The 17,875-nt window shown below is 44.4% G+C and overlaps 1 protein-coding gene across 1 annotated transcript in view; it reads left to right on the top strand.

The window, feature by feature from the left end:
- Window positions 1–15,690, top strand: part of LOC139571325 (protein pygopus-like) — a 69,580-nt gene extending 53,890 nt beyond the window's left edge. The window contains exon 4 of the mRNA XM_071394101.1: window positions 12,776–15,690. Within this exon, the coding sequence (XP_071250202.1) occupies window positions 12,776–14,106 (1,331 nt within the window). The 3' untranslated portion in view covers window positions 14,107–15,690. The remainder of the gene's footprint in view (window positions 1–12,775) is intronic.
- The last annotated feature ends 2,185 nt before the right edge of the window (window positions 15,691–17,875 follow it).

The following is a 17,875-nucleotide window of genomic DNA, read 5'->3' as shown; positions in this document are numbered from 1 at the left end:
GGCCTTATTCCACTTATCACAAGCGGCTCTTAAACAACAGTGTTGTTCTTGACTTGACTTTGATTCAATTCAGAAATCACTTACAGATCTTAAATTAGTGTTAAATACAAGCAAAACCAAGCTCATGCTGTTCTCTAGCTCACGAAATGTTGACCCTGAGGACCTGCATATTTGCGCTACAAATGGAGCCCAAATTGAGCTTGTTTCTCAATATAAGTACCTGGGTGTCTGGATTGATGACAAGTTATCCTTCGTAAGGCATATAGAAAATCTGACTAAGAAGCTAAGATCCAAGATAGTTTTTTTTATATAGAAATAAATCATGCCTCAGTATTGAAAATAGGTGAAAGATTGTTCAAACAACGCTTCTCCCTGTATTGAATTTTGGTGATATTGTTTACATGCATGCGGCAACCTCTGTTTTGAAACCCTTGGATGCAGTCTACCATTCACCAATGCGTTTTATCACAAGGGACAATTTTAGGACTGATCATTGTAATCTGTATAAAATCTGTCTGTGAAAAGAGAGCTGCATTCTCTTTGATTTATTTACAAAGCAATCTGACAGAAACTCCCTCTATATGTAACATCATTCATTAAGATAAAAATCACAAGTTACCAAACCCGTTCAATGGAATGGATAACACTAGAGAACCCTCCAGTCTCCACAGATTTGGGAAAATCTGGATTTGTTTTTATGCACCACATTTGTGGAACAATCTGCAAAGTTTACTGCAGTTAGATGTGTTGGTGCCAATCAGGCGGTTTACATGATCGATTGATCATGTAGTTGAATGTGATTGCTTTTATTAAATGTTTATTTATTTTGTATTTATTTTTTATTGTAGTGAATTGTATTGTTTTCTACACATATGCATGTTGTTTTAATATTCTGTTTTTATTGTAATGTGTACAGGGTTCTCTTGTAAAATAGATTTTCATCTCAATGTGACTCCCTGTTTAAATAAAGGTTAAATAACATTTTTATAAAATAGCATTCCCAACGGTAGCTACAGAATCCTCAAGCTGAGAGCTGATAAGCCACAATTCTGTTAATCAATATCTGTCTTCACTGTCCCTAAATGTATCTCTGTATAAGGTCACACTGTTGGATTTAAAAAATCTAACTAATAAAAGGGACCCAGTACCCAAAACTTAACCCTGAAGAAGGTTTGGTTATCTCTATCGTTCACTGGTGCAAATTATATTGCAATGCAAATGCATTTGTGTCTCACAACTCCACTGCCCCCATGCCATAGAGACTGACAGTTAGGCTATCTCTGATTTGTCATTCTCAGATAGTATTGTAACGTAATTGGAGTTGACACATCATTTAGTCCCTACAGTCCCACCACCACTGCCAAGCATCCACATTTAAATTGTTTCTGTTTGTGGCCTTTTGTGCCGGAGGAGCTTACTCTGTCTGTCTGTAGTCGTTCTGTTTCTCATCAGAACGACTACAGACAGAGAGAGTATTTTCCCTGTGAATGTATGTGTGCCGTTGAGCTGACTGCTGCTAGATTGATTTACCTGTCGCCTGGCTGAGTTTGATCCCAGAGACGGTCTACTTGCAGGCAGATGCGAGGCAAGCTCAGCGTTCACAGCGCCTCATCATGCTCGCTGGTAGGACAGCAGAGTGATGAAATAGATGTATAGTTACAGAGCAAACTTCCCCAGTGACTCTATCTTCAAGGACGTGAAAAGCAACGGGCCATCCACCATAACCTGAGAGTCACACTAGGATGCTCAATAGATAAGGATAAAGAGTAATGACTGAACCGGGGAACGTGAATCACCCGGTAAAAAGGACACATTTCTCAGTGGTAAGAGAGATTTGCTGACATGAACGACAGAGAAATGAATGAGGGGAATAAAACGTGACTGCACTCAGCAAGGAAATCTGCTGGAGTGGTGTAGGCTAGCTGGAGGGCACAGGTCTTGGGAGACAGGGAGCCTCTGAGGCAGACCTAGACATCTCTCACCTGCCTGGAAGCATCCTCATATCAATTGATGGTTGTTTCCCTGATCAGCCAGTCCAATTTAAATTATCCCCATTTATTTACCTGCGTAGAAGTAGTAGCCTGCAGTCTCTGTATGCTATCATACATTCAACATTCAAGGTTTGATCTAAGGCAGTCTGTTACATTGAGGGTTGGACCCTTACGAAAAAAACATGATTTCAAATGTGAAATCATAAGAAATCACGTGTTTTTGGAACACTTCACATGTGAAAACAAAAGTGAGTCATTATAATACACACACAGTGCTTTTAACATACAGTGTTTTTAACATACATATTTGGTACACATGACTGCATTGTGTATGTTTATCTATACAGTAATTATTATTCAACGTGTCTTCACCTGGGATTTAAACTCACAACTTCTTGGTTCATGGTATTCTGATCTTTCTGCTACGCCACCATGTCTATAGCCTGGGTACCAGTCTCTTTAGATAATCCACTCCCTGTACTCCATGTCTATAGCCTGGGTACCAGTCTCTTTAGATAATCCACTCCCTGTACTCCATGTCTATAGCCTGGGTACCAGTCTCTTTAGATAATCCACTCCCTGTACTCCATGTCTATAGCCTGGGTACCAGTCTCTTTAGATAATCCACTCCCTGTACTCCATGTCTATAGCCTGGGTACCAGTCTCTTTAGATAATCCACTCCCTGTACTCCATGTCTATAGCCTGGGTACCAGTCTCTTTAGATAATCCACTCCCTGTACTCCATGTCTATAGCCTGGGTACCAGTCTCTTTAGATAATCCACTCCCTGTACTCCATGTCTATAGCCTGGGTACCAGTCTCTTTAGATAATCCACTCCCTGTACTCCATGTCTATAGCCTGGGTACCAGTCTCTTTAGATAATCCACTCCCTGTACTCCATGTCTATAGCCTGGGTACCAGTCTCTTTAGATAATCCACTCCCTCTACTCCATGTCTGTATAAAAGGTAATGACAAGGAGTGGCAAAGAGTGGAATGTTAGCCAACTGCTACTCAGACTACCACGTCTGTGTCAATGACTGATTTCACCTGTATTCCTACACTTTGGACTTCAAAGTAAAAAATACACTCAAGAAAAAAACGTATATTTATCACTGTGATTCAGGAGTATCATTAAACCAGAATAATATGGCCCACCAACATTAGACAACTGTACAGAAAACACTCAAATTGATGAGATAAGTAAATGATATCAATGTTGAGAGAATAATCAGTAAAATAGCAGTCAGATGGCACTCTGTTGCTAAGTGCAGAGATGAGTTATAGGTAAGGAATGTGTAGGGGAATGTTACAGACTTTGTGGTGCAGCAGAAAGGTCAGCGTCCCTCAAATCCAGAGGTTATGAGTTAAAATCCCAGATGGGGTCATATTTTAACTGAACAGCGTACCACTGTCACATGCAAAGTGTTCCATAAACATGTTTTCACATTTTAATAGATGCTCTTATCCAGAGCAACTTACAGGAGTAATTATGGTTATGTGTCTTGTCCTATAGGGCACATCAACAGATTGTTTCACCTTGTCGGCTTGGGGGTTCGAACCATCAATCTTTCGGGTACTGGACTAACGCTCTTAAGGGCTAGGCTACCTGCCGCTGTCACATCTGATATGTTCCAAAAACACATGGGAAATGTCACGTGAAGTGTTCCAAAAACACATGGGAAATGTCACGTGAAGTGTTCCAAAAACACATGGGAAATGTCACGTGAAGTGTTCCAAAAACACATGGGAAATGTCACGTGAAGTGTTCCAAAAACACATGGGAAATGTCACGTGAAGTGTTCCAAAAACACATGGGAAATGTCACGTGAAGTGTTCCAAAAACACATGGGAAATGTCACGTGAAGTGTTCCAAAAACACATGGGAAATGTCACGTGAAGTGTTCCAAAAACACATGGGAAATGTCACGTGAAGTGTTCCAAAAACACATTTGAACACATGTGATTTTCCATAAGAGGGATTCCAGCAACCTGAATTTCTTGCTACGCCACCGGGTTTGTCGCCAAGACAGAGATCAGACACATATTTATTGGCATGGATACATTTCTGCACTGCTGAAAGTTGCCCAGATTCAAATCAGTAATTGTGTGATTATCTGACAACACCAACGAAAAAGTAGTGGAGCTCAGGGACACTTGACATTAAGTGTGCATAAATGCTCTGGGGAGTAGAACTTGAAACCTTTTGGTCTGGAGTGCATTAATGTCTCAGCAGGGCCACCAGATGCTTATTTTTTAATCAAGAACATACTGTACAGTACCAGTCAAAAATGTGGACACACATTTTTTTTCTACATTGTAGAATAATAGTGAAGACATCAAAACTATGGAATCATGTAGTGACCAAAAAAGTTTTAAACAAATCTAAATATATTTATTTTGAGATTCTTCAAAGTAGCCACCCTTTGCCTTGATTTGCACACTCTTGGCATTCTCTCAACCAGCTTCACCTGGAATGAAGGAAAAGCAAAAAACCAAGCCATGAGGTTGAAGGAATTGTCCGTAGAGCTCCGAGACAGGATTGTGCTGAGACAGAGATCTGGGGAACGGTACCAAAACATTTCTGCAGCATTGAAGCTCCCCAAGAACACAGTGGCCTCCATCATTCTTAAATGGAAGAAGTTTGGAACCACCAAGACTCTTCCTAGAGCTGGCCGCCAGGGAAAACTGAGCAAACTGGGGAAGAAGGGCCTTGGTCAGGGAGGTGACCAAAAACCCGATTGTCACTCTGACAGAGCTCTAGAGTGCCTATGTGGAGATGGGAGAAACTTCCAAAAAGACAACCATCTCTGCAGCACTCCACCAATTAGACCTTTATGGTAGAGTGGCCAGACGGAAGCAACTCCTCAGTAATAGGCACATGACAGCCTGCTTGGAGTTTGCCAAAAGGCACATAAAGACTCTAACTATGAGAAACAAAATTCTCTGGTCTGATGAAACCAAGATTGAACTCTTTGGCTTGAATACCAATTGTCACATCTGGAAGAAACCTGGCACCAAGGGGAAGCATGGTGGTGGCAGCATCATGCTGTGGGGATGTTTTTCAGCGGCAGGTACTGGGAGACTAGTCAGGATCGAGGCAAAGATTAATGGAGCAAAGTACAGAGAGATCCTTGATGAAAGCCAGCTCTAGAGCGCTCAGGACCTCAGACTGGGGGCGAAGGTTCAACTTCCAATAGGACAATAACCCTAAGCACACAACCAAGACAACACAGGAGTGGCTTCAAGACAAGTCTCTAAATGTCCTTGAGTGGCCCTGCCAGAGCCTGGAATTGAACCCGATTGAACATCTCTGGAGAGACCTGAAAATAGCTGTGCAGCAACGCTCCCCATCCAACCTGACAGAGGTTGAGAGGATCTGCAGAGAAGAATGGGAGAAACTCCCCAAATACAGGTGTGCCAAGCTTGTAGCGTCATACCCAAGAAGACTCGAGGCCGTAATCACTGCCAAAGGTGCTTCAACAAAGTACTTAGTAATTGGTCTGAATACTAATGTAAAGTATTTCTAAAAACCAGTTTTTGCTTTGTCATTATGGGTTATTGTGTGTAGATTGATGAGGAAAACAATTATTTTAATAAATTTTAGAATAATGCTGTAACCTAACAAAATCTTGAAATAAACCAAAGGGTCTGAATACTTTCCGAAGGCACACACAGGGAGAGATCCTTGATGAAAACCTGCTCCAGAGCGCTCAGGACCTCAGACTGTGGGCAAGGTTCACCTTCCAACAGGACAACGACCCTAAGCACACAACCAAGACACACGCAAACAAGCTGTTTGCATGTGGCTGCTTTGAAAGTACACAGTCTTTTTACCTTTATTTAACCAGGCAAGTCAGTTAAGAACAAATTCTTATTTACAATGACGGCCTAGGAACAGTGGGTTAACTGCCTTGTTCAGGGGCAGAACGACAGATTTTTACCTTGTCAGCTCAGGGATTTGATCTAGCAACCTTTCAGTTACTGGCCCAATGCTCTAACCACTAGGATACCTGCCACCCCAGCTAGCCTAGTGGTGAGGTAGCCACTAGGATACCTGCCGCCTCATTGCTTATGATCAGGGGTGTATTCATTGCGCCGATTCTGTTGAAAAAAAAAGATTAACGGAAGCAAACGGAACGAAAACGGGGATAAACGTACCTGAATTTGTTCAAAAGAGACTCTCGTTTGCAACTGTTGGACTAATGACTGCACCCTAGATCAGCTAGATGCAGGCAAGAGTGTGCAAGGCTGTATCAAATGTGTCACTGTCTGTCACCTTGATTACTCTAAATTCTTTCAACCTGTGCACCTACTGTACGTTGTAAACTTTAATTCGTAGGCTAGGTTGTAGCAACCTCATGATGGGTACAGGGAACATTTTAGTATCATGTAGTAGCCTAAACCTATCGATGTTACATTGGGCTGGGTGAATGGAATATTAATGACAGTCATCCAATATGGTGTAATAGAAATAAGGCCATGCTCATTAAAAATATATCATCCTCCCTCATCTTAAATGGCACCGATCGCCACAGTTTCACACATATAACAACAGATGAAATAAATGAAGTATAGTATGATAGGGGAGAATGGGTGAGTTGATTAGAGAAGGGAAGCGAACAATGCATAGTTATGTAATCACAAGGGTGCACCATTCTAGTGTATCTATTCTAATTATAATCTCAAAACGGTGTACCCTGTATCAGTCCACCGAATCCAAAAATTCTTTATCAGTCTAATTTTGGCCTAGTTGGAGTAGGCTACACAATGAGCGCGTGCATCATTTCCAACTGCTAGACCAAGAGGAATCAATGCACATGTTGTGTTAGTGTTGCTACAAGATCTGAATGAAAAATACTCAGATCAAGACATCTCTGATGAGTATTATTCGGATTCATGCTGAACGGCTTTCCATATCTGGGAAAGGATCCATTACGGGCAGCAGGTGAGCGAGTATCGACTAATGTTTTGGATCAGATGGCAAGTCTGTACTCAGTGGGAGGAAGAACCTGTTGCTGTGTTCTACAACATGCTTGACTTGGCTGCTATCAAGCAGTGCATGAACAACACCATGAGCAGGGGAGACTTCATCATGATGCCCCATTTACATCGTGACATATTTCATTACACAGCTCGTCAATTTCATTCAGTCTTGTTCCGCTACTGGATGGAGAGCATAGGATAGGGTTACACACACTGAGGTATAATAAGAACTGTAGACTGCATCTTAGATGTCCGCCTGTTGTTGTCAAAGTAATCTACTCACGTTGCCTAATGAAGATCTAAAGGTCGAAACGTTGAATATAAATATCACCTGGGAGCATGAGCCGCAGTGTGAGGCATTTTCCTTTATGTTTTCCAATCTACTCACGTTCCCATACGTCGATTCATGGACCGTCTATATCCGTGTTGCATACGGTTTATAGGGACCAACATCCCTGACATCCAGGACCTCTATGCCAGGCGGGGGAAGGCCCTGGAGATTGTCAAGGACTCCAGCCGCCCAGGTCATGGACTGTTCTCTCTACTACCTCATGGCAAGTGGTACCGGAGCGCTAGGTTAGTCTACACCTGTTGTTTAGGAAGCATGTACAATTCAAATTTGATTTAAAAAAGATTAACATCACATGTGCACTAGCACTCAGTGCACACAGGGAGCAGCGCAAGCAGCGACTACATCATCACAAGGTCCAAAAACATGGCAGACATTGGATGACTATAAAATGCTAAAACTGTATCTTTGGCTGTGAGGGATGTAAAATAGGATTGGCCTCAGCAACAATTATTTGACTAATTCAATGGATGTTTTGTGCACAAAGGTGATGATTAAAGTGTCTTGTTAGAAATTTTCTAATCTGACTTCTCTATGTGGCGGTGTATGGAAATTGTCTTTCTGGTCCGGGCGTCAGTTAAAACTACAGTACCGACGCAAAACTGTAGGAGCAGTCAAAGCTGTGCTTCTAGACCAGAATCCTGGCCCCTTGGTTTCACAACGCAAGACAAGATGGAGGAGAGCATAGTCTCTCGTCATATATCACATTTATTTTGGGAGATTGCAAAATATGACATTTTCATTCAAAACAGGAAAGACATATTGTTTCAGTTGATAATAAATATGTTTTGTTTAGTTACTTTTTCCTCAACTTGTTTCTATAACTTTCTAGCAAGTCAAGCTAGCTTGGACCGCAGAGCAGCTAGCTAGCTAGCTAGCTAAAAGCTAGGCTATGCTGAAGATACTGTAGCTAACGACCTCCCCCCAAAAATTATAATTTAAAAAAAGGTCATTACCAACACAATAAACTTAAACAGGAGGCAACAGTCAAATCAAAAAAAAAAAAATTGGTCACATCCACGTGATTAGCATATGTTATTGCGGGTATAGCGAAATGTTTGTGCTTCTAGCTCCGACAGTGCGGTAATATCTAACAAGTAATATTTAGCAAATTACACAACATATACCCAGTACACACAAATCTAAGTAGGAATGAATTAAGACTATATACATATGGACGAGCGATGTCAGAGCGGAACGAACTAAGATACAGTCGAATAGTATAGAAAAACAGTATATACATATGAGATGAGTAATACAATATATGTAAGCATTATTAAGTCACTAAGATACCGTAGAATAGTATAGAAAACAGTATATACATATGAGATGAGTAATGCCAGATATGTAAACATTATTAGTGTTCCATTCCTTAAAGTGGCCAGTGATTCCTAGTCTATGTTTATAGGCAACAGCCTCTAATGTGCTAGGCATGGCTGTTTAATAGGCTGATGGCCTTGAGATAGAAACTGTTTTTCAGTCTCTCAGTCATATAATATAATTGGCTTAAATGCCAATGTGTATTATTTAAACCCCTAGAGTCGATGTTAGCGTAATTTAAAAATCCAAATCAAATTCTGTCTCTTTAAGCTAGAGATATCTGTTTTCTTGCATTGGCTGCGTCTCAATCCACCACATCCGCCATTGGCTGCTTGTACAGTATGTCAGAAGGTGGCAGAGCTACAGCGAAAATGGCGCCGGAAGAAATGGCAGCAGTTTTACGGTCTCCTAACCAATTGTGCTATTATGTGTTTTTTTTGTTGCGTTATTTGTAACTTATTTTGTACATAATGTTTCTGCAACCGTATCTTACGGCAAAAAAGAGCTTCTGGATATCAGGACAGCGATCACTCACCTCGGATTAGACAAAGATTTTTTCTTCAACAAGCAAGACACAGAAGACATTCTCCAAACACCCCACAGTGCCGACATCCCCGTTATTTGCAAGAGGAAGCGACGCAGGTACAGAGGACAAAGAGCCTGGTCAGGACCCGGAAAAGGCGAGTGGGAAAGCTGCCGTTACCGTCAATAGTACTCGCCAACGTGCAATCATTGGACAATAAACTAGATGAGGTACGATCACGAATATCCTACCAACGGGACATCAAAAACTGTAATATCCGGGGCCTCCCGGGTGGCGCAGTGGTCTAGGGCACTGCATCGCAGTGCTAGCTGCGCCACCAGAGTCTCTGGGTTCGCGCCCAAGCTCTGTCGCAGCCAGCCGCGACCGGGAGGTCCGTGGGACGACGCACAATTGGCATAGTGTCGTCCGGGTTAGGGAGGGTTTGGCCGGTAGGGATATCCTTGTCTCATCGCGTTCCAGCGACTCCTGTGGCGGGCCGGGCGCAGTGCGCGCTAAACCAAGGGGGCCAGGTACACGGTGTTTCCTCCGACACATTGGTGCGGCTGGCTTGGTTGGGTTGTGCTTCGGAGGACGCATGGCTTTCGACCTTCGTCTCTCCCGAGCCCGTACGGGAGTTGTAGCGATGAGACAAGATAGTAATTACTAGCGATTGGATACCACGAAAATTGGGGAGAAAATGGGATAACATTTATTTAAAAAAATAAAAAAACTGTAATTATGTTTCACGGAATCGTGGCTGAATGACGACATGGTTATTCAGCTAGCGGGATACACGCTGCACCGGCAAGATAGAACAGCACACCGGTAAGACAAGGGGGGGTGGTCTGTGCATATTTGTAAACAACAGCTGGTGCACGAAATCTAAGGAAGTCTCTAGATTTTGCTAGATTTTGTGATAAATTGCAGGCTACACTACTTGCCTAGAGAGTTTTCAGCTATACTTTTCGTGGCTGTTTATTTACCACCACAGACAGATGCTGGCACTAAGACCGCACTCAGTCAGCTGTATAAGGAAATAAGCAAACAGGAAACCACTCACCCAGAGGCGGTGCTCCTAGTGGCCGGAGACTTTAATGCAGGGAAACTTAAATCAGTTCTACCAAATTCCCATCAACATGTTAAACGTGCAACCAGAGGGAAAAGAATTCTAGATCACCTATACTCCACACACAGAGACGCGTACAAAGCTCTCCCTCGCCCTCCATTTGGTAAATCCGTCCACAACTCTATCCTCCTGATTCCTGCTTACAAGCAAAAATTAAAGCAGGAAGCATCAGTGACTCGGTCTATAAAAAAGTGGTCAGATGAAGCAGATGCTAAACTACAGGACTGTTTTGCTATCACAGACTGGAACATGTTCTGGGATTCTTCCACCACATCAGTCACTGGCTTTATCAAAAAGTGCATCGAGGACATCGTCCCCACAGTGACTGTACGTACATACCCCAACCAGAAGCCATGGATTACAGGCAACATTCGCACTGAGCTAAAGGGTAGAGCTGCAGCTTTCAAGGTGCGAGACTCTAACTCGGAAGCTTACAAGAAATCCTACTATGCCCTGCGACGAACCATTAAACAGGCAAAGCGTCAATACAGGGCTAAGATTGAATCATACTACACCGGCTCCGACGCTTGTCTTATGTGGCAGGGCTTGCAAACTATTACAGACTACAAAGGGAAGCACAGCCGCGAGCTGCCCAGTGACACGAGCCTACCAGATGAGCTAAATCACTTCTATGCTCGCTTTGAGGCAAGCAACACTGAGGCATGCATGCGAACATCAGCTCTTCCTGACGACTGTGTGATCACGCTCTCCGTAGCCAACGTGAGTAAGACCTTTAAACAGGTCAACATACACAAACAAGGCTGTGGGGCCAGATGGATTACCAGGACGTGTTCTCCAGGCATGTGCTGACCAACTGGCAGGTGTCTTCACTGACATTTTCAACATGTCCCTGATTGAGTCTGTATTACCAACATGTTTCAAGCAGACCACCATAGTCCCTGTGCCCAAGAACACAAAGGCAACCTGCCTAAATGACTACAAACCCGTAGCACTAACGTCCGTTGCCATGAAGTGCTTTGAAAGGCTGGTAATGGCTCACATCAACAGCATTATCCTAGAAACCCTAGACCCACTCCAATTTGCATACCGTCTAAACAGATCCACAGATGATGCAACCTCTATTGCACTCCACACTGCCCTTTCCCACCTGGACAAAATGAACACTTATGTTAGAATGCTATTCATTGACTACAGCTCAGCGTTCAACACCATAGTACCCTCAAAGCTCATCACTAAGCTAAGGATCCTGGGACTAAACACCTCCCTCTGCAACTGGATCCTGGACTTCCTGACGGGCCGCCCCCAGGTGGTGAGGGTAGGTAGCAACACATCTGCCACACTGATCCTCAACACTGGAGCTCCCCAGGGGTGCGTGCTCAGTCCCCTCCTGTACTCCCTGTTCACCCACGACTGCATGGCTAGGCACGACTCCAACACCATCATTAAGTTTGCAGATGACACAACAGTGGTAGGCCTGATCACCGACAACGACGAGTCAGAGACCTGGCCGTGTGGTGCCAGAATAACAACCTCTCCCTCAACGTAACCAAGACATTCATACCTTAATTTAGCTGTAAAAATACAGTAACTAGTGTATTTACTCTATTTTCACTGCAACTAGACAAATAGACAAAAACCTCCAGCTGACCATGACACAACGTTCTAAGAACATCCTAAAAACTTTCTTGGGATGTCCCTTGAACAAACCAGGAACAAGACAAAACCTGCAGGGACCATGCCTGTTTAATTTGAATAATGTCAATTATGCCTTTTAAGATAAAATATCTCAATTGCATTTGACACCTGGGTTTTCACATGTGCTCAAATGTTGTCATGTGTAGGTTCCTGTTATCACGTCTTGCACATGTTATCACATTAACTTCACATAAAATCATATGTGATCACGTGAAATTCATGTGTTTTTCCTTGAGGGGGTCTGTCTGGATGAATCCACGGCCGTTGGAAAGGTTGATCGAAATATAATATACGTTTCTCCTCCCATAGGGTTAAGTGAAAACATATTTTCTTTTAGACTCAAGGCTCGATAAAGGAAACTAATGTTCATAATAAAGTTTGTCATTGATAATCTGAGATGCAGTGTGAGAGAGAGTGGGTGTGATGAATGGAACCTGAATGACATGGCTGAAGGATGTGAGTTCCTTATTATCTGAACAATGCTACATGTTTGTTATCGGTATGATATTACAGTAAGAACCAGAGTGTATTAGAGTAAGAACCAGTGTATTACAGTAAGAACCAGCTTATATTACAGTAAGAACCAGAGTGTATTACAGTAAGAACCAGAGTGTATTACAGTAAGAACCAGAGTTGAAGGTAATTGTAAGTGCACAACCTGAAAAATAACTGAAAATGTTGTCCTTGTAAATAAAAATAATACTTTTTTCTACTTTTACAGTATATAGGATACCAAAAGTGCTTGAGGACCGTAGTTGCCCATCTGTGTTATAAACTAGGAAACCTCTTTCCCTAACCTGTGCTTCTGCCTCTATCCCCATGCAGCGGCCAAGTCCAACGGTGACTTCTACAACAAACCGCGTCTGATGATGGAGCTGCCGTCCAAAGGAGGCCTCCCCCTCCAACACATGAACCCTATGCGACCTATGAACCCCATGACCAACAACGCTATGTCCCACAACCCAATGAATAACCCCACCTTGACCCACAATCCAATGAACAACCCCATGGCGCACAACAACCCCATGGCGCACAACAACCCCATGGCCCACAACAACCCCATGGCCCACAACAACCCCATGGCCCACAACAACCCCATGGCCCACAACAACCCCATGGCCCACAACAACCCCATGGCCCACAACAACCCCATGGCCCACAACAACCCCATGGCCCACAACAACCCCATGGCCCACAACAACCCCATGGCCCACAACAACACCATGCCCCACATCAACCCCATGCCCCACATCAACCCCATGCCCCACATCAACCCCATGGCCCACAACAACCCCATGCCCCACATCAACCCCATGGCCAACAACAACCCCATGCCCCACATCAAGCCCATGTCCCACACCAAACCCATGTCCCACAACAAAACGATGTCCCACATCAAGCCGATGTCCCACATCAACCCCATGGCCCAAAACAACCCCATGGCCCACAACAACCCCATGGCCCACAACAACCCCATGGCTCACAACAACCCCATGGCCCACAACAACTCCATGGCCCACAACAACTCCATGGCCCACAACAACTCCATGGCCCACAACAACCCTTTGAGTCCCATCAGCACCCTGGGATCCCTGGGCCCCAAGCCAGTGGCCACCTACATCACAGAGATGCCCAGCAGTTTGCCCATCCTATCCAGCAGCTACCAGGGCTCCACCATGCTGACCGCACCCAAGCAGAACGGACAGAAGCCCCAAAGACTCAGCAACAGTGGTGACAGGCTCAGTAATAAAGGGCCAGGAGCCATGACCATGTCCAGCATGACTAGAACAGGGACTTTCCCGGGGCCTCACCACCACATCGGGACAGTTCCTGGTCCTCACCACCACACCGGGACGGTTCCTGGTCCTCACCACCAACAACACCACCAACATCAGCAGCAACAACACCACTCGCTTGCCTACAGCTCCAACACCATCGCAGCCCCCAGGGGGATGGGGGGAGGAATGGGGCCGAAGGGCTGGGACGGGACTGAGACGGTGGGTAGGAGGAAGGGTTACGGCTCCAAGAGGCCCCAGTGCACGGTGGAGCAGATCAACGAGCTGCACAGTCAGTCCCGCTCCCAGAGCCACAGTCAGCACTTCCTGCCCACTCAGCCTTACTTTGTGACCAACAGTAAGACGGAGGTGACTGTGTGAGAGAGTGGGAGAGGGGGACGATAGTCTCCAAAGCAGAGTCACCTATTAGGCAGAGCGGGAGAGGACAGAGATGGTGGTGTGTAAGGCCCTGGTTGTGGTGTGTCCTGGTAGTGGGGGCCAGAACAGAGCACCCTGGTGGTGTGGCAGTGTGCTTGCATTTGTCGTCCAGTATGAGTGGATCACTGCACAAGTGACTCTCAGTCAATCCTACACAGACCCTCAGTCATGGGAGGGGGGCGGGATGGTATATCCATGACAACGTCCAACAGAAGTATCAAATTCATTGTGTGTGTTATAATATCTCCTGTGTAATGGTAACATAATCAACCAATGACAGTGAAACGTGAATACAGCAACAGCAAAAGGAAACATGAGATTGCCATGGATTGCGTTACCAAATCCGACAAGCAATATGAGATCTATGGACACCGCAATTGCTGGGGCTAAAACATTGAGCAGGGAAACAACAAACTGTGGGGAAGGAAAGGACATTCATTAAAGCCGCTCTCTCCTACAAAGCCATTTAATTGGTCACAGTTTTAGGGCTATGTGTTATGGGCTTTGGGCTACGAACATTATGGGCTTTCTTCTGCTCTTGTAACCTTGAAACTCACTCGGTCGTCAACATATTCTGGAGATTATTGTCCTGTATATTTGAAGAACAGTACTTGATCACTGCTGGCCCGAAGGCAAGGAGGCAGAAGCATCATCTGGAGGATAGTACTGTACTCCTGAAAAACGCATCAGTCCTAATGCTGTTCACACAGAGAATCTGTGATCCAATATTTAAAAGTGTGACTACAGACCATGGCCAGTTGTAGTGATACCGCCATCTTTTTACATGTTCCTTTTTCTCTCTCTTTCATTCTATCTATCCCTCTTAGAAAAGACAAACTTCAGGTAAAGAAAATGTAAAAAGAGAGCTAAATGTGGTTCTGAATCATTTCTGTTCTACGGTGTATGGTCGAGGCCCCGATAATAACTATGAAACCCTACTGAGAGATATTCCCCCTGAAGTGTCATCCCTCATGTGTATTATTGCTACAGAATATTGTGATTAATACAATGTGCCAAAAAAAATTATTTATTTTTGTATTTTTGTATGACTGTGTCCTCTTGAACTTTGGCGACCACTTCACTCTGGTGTTTGTGGAAAATACTGTTGCTAGGGCATCCAAATATGAAATGGTCTAAAAGTAGAAGACAAGACGTCTTCAAGCAAATTGAACAGTAAAATCTATACAACCTGAATTTATAGTCAGTTTGCAGCCTATAGAAAGCACTCTGTACTGGTTGTAAACATCCCAGTAGTTGATTTTCTTTCTCATTTTCTCGTTTTTGCTCAGCTCGTGGTTCCACTGTGAAAGACAGGATAAAAACAGGTAAATGTTTTCAGGATGTGCATTATCACAATACTCAGTTGAATTAATCCAGCCATGCAGAAATCTGGAAATTTGAACCCCATACTGTCATCCTTAAAGTTCACACTGATCTCATGGCAGCAGGCAGGCAGGCAGGCAGGCAAGCAGGCAGGCAGGCAGGCAGGCAGGCAGATGGGGAGGTAGGGAGGCAGGCAGGGAGTCAGGCAAGCATGGAGGCAGGCAGGGAGGCAGGCAGGGAGGCAGGCAGGTAGGGAGGCAGGCAGGCAGGCAAGCATGGAGGCTGGCAGGGAGGCAGTCAGGCAGGCAGGGAGGCAGGCAGGCAGGCAGATGGGGAGGTAGGGAGGCAGGCAGGGAGTCAGGCAAGCATGGAAGCTGGCAGGGAGGCAGAGAGGCAGGCAGGCAGGCAGGGAGGGAGGCAGGTAAGTGGACAGAAAGGCAGGCAGGCAAGCAGACGGGCAGGCAGGGATGCAGGCAGGCAGAGAAAGCAGGCAGGGATACAAGTAGACAAAGAAACCAGGCAGGCAAAGCAGAACATACTGTGAGCTCCAAAAGTATTGGGACAGTGACACATTTGTTGTTGTTTTGGCTCTGTACCCCAACACTTTGGATTTGAAATGATACATTGACTATGAGGTTAAAGTGCAGACTGTCAGCTTTAATTTGAGGGTATTTTCAGGTGAATCGTTTAGAAATTACAGCACTTTTTGTAAATAGTCCCCGCATTTTAGGGAACCAAGAGTATTGTGCCAAGTCTACTTATATGTACACTATATACAGTGCCTTCGGAAAGGTTTTCCACATCAATCTACACCAATACCCCATAATGACAAAAAAAAAGGGTTTTAGAAATGTTAGAAATACTTTACATAAGTATTCAGACTCTTTACTCAGTACTTTGTTGAAGCACCTTTGGCAGCGATTACAGCCTTGAGTCTTCTTGGGTATGACGCTACAAGCTTGGCACACCTATATTTGGGGAGTTTCTCCCATTCTTCTCTGCAGATCCTCTCAAGCTCTGTCAGGTTGGATGGGGAGGGTTGCTGCACAGCTATTTTCAGGTCTTTCCAGAGATGTTCGATCAGGTTCAAGTCCGGGCTCTGGCTGGGCCACTCAAGGACATTCAGAGACTTGTCCCGAAGCCACTCCTGCATTGTCTTGGCTGTGTGCTTAGGGTCATTGTCCTGTTGGAAAGTGAACCTTCACCCCAGTCTGAAGTCCTGAGCGCTCTGGAGCATGTTTTCATCAAGGATCTCTCTGTACTTTGCTCCATTCCTCTTTCCCTCGATCCTGACTAGTCTCCCAGCCCTACCGCTGAAAAACATCCCCACAGCATGATGCTGCCACCACCATGCTTCACCTTGGTGCCAGGTTTCCTCCAGACGTGATGCTTGGCATTCAGGCCAAAGAGTTCAATCTTTGTTTCATCATACCAGAGAATCTTGTTTCTCATGGTCTGATAATTCTTTAGGTGCCTTTTGGAAAACTCCAAGCAGGCTGTCATGCACATTTTACTGAGGAGAGGCATCCGTCTGGCCACTCTACCATAAAGGCCTGATTGGTGGAGTGCTGCAGAGATGGTTTTCCTTCTGGAAGGATCTCCCATCTCCACAGAGGAACTCTAGAGCTCATTGGGGTCAAGGCCCTTCTCCCGGTGACCAAGGCCCTTCTTACATTTAAGAATGATGGAGGGCACTGTATTCTTGGGGACCTTCAGTGCTGCAGACATTTTTTGGTACCCTTCCCCAGATCTGTGCCTCGACACAATCCTGTCTCGGAGCTCTACGGATAATTATTTCGACCTCATAGCTTGGTTTTTGCTGTGACATGCACTGTCAACTGTGGGACCTTTTAAAGACAGTTGTGTAACTTTCCAAATCATGTCCAATCAATTGAATTTACCACAGGTGGACTCCAATCAAATTGTAAGAACATCTCAAGGATGATCAATGGAAACAGGATGCACCTGAGCTCAATTTCAAGTCTCATAGCAAAGGGTCTGAAATCTTAGGTAAATAAGGTATTTCATTTATTTTATTTTTTTATAAATTTGCAAAAATGTCTAAAACCTGTTTACTCTTTGTCATTATGGGATATTGTATTTAGATTGCTGAGGATTTTTGTTTTATTTAATACATTTTGAATAAGGCTGTAATGTAACAAAATGTGGAAAAAGTCAAGGGGTCTGAATACTTTCCGAAGGCACTGTATACATACAAAAGTATGTGGACACCCATTCAAATGAGTGGATTCGGCTATTTTGGCCACACCCGTTGCTGGCAGGTGTATAAAATCGAGCACACAGCCATGCAATCTCCATAGACAAACATTGGCAATAGAATGGCCTTACTGAAGAGCTCAGTGACTTTCAACGTGGCACCGTCATAGGA

The sequence above is a fragment of the Salvelinus alpinus genome, chromosome 3, assembly GCF_045679555.1.
Source record: "Salvelinus alpinus chromosome 3, SLU_Salpinus.1, whole genome shotgun sequence".
In the NCBI taxonomy this organism is placed as follows: domain Eukaryota; kingdom Metazoa; phylum Chordata; class Actinopteri; order Salmoniformes; family Salmonidae; genus Salvelinus; species Salvelinus alpinus.
The sequence above is the reverse complement of the archived record's forward strand: the minus strand, read 5'-3'. Positions and strand labels throughout refer to the sequence as shown.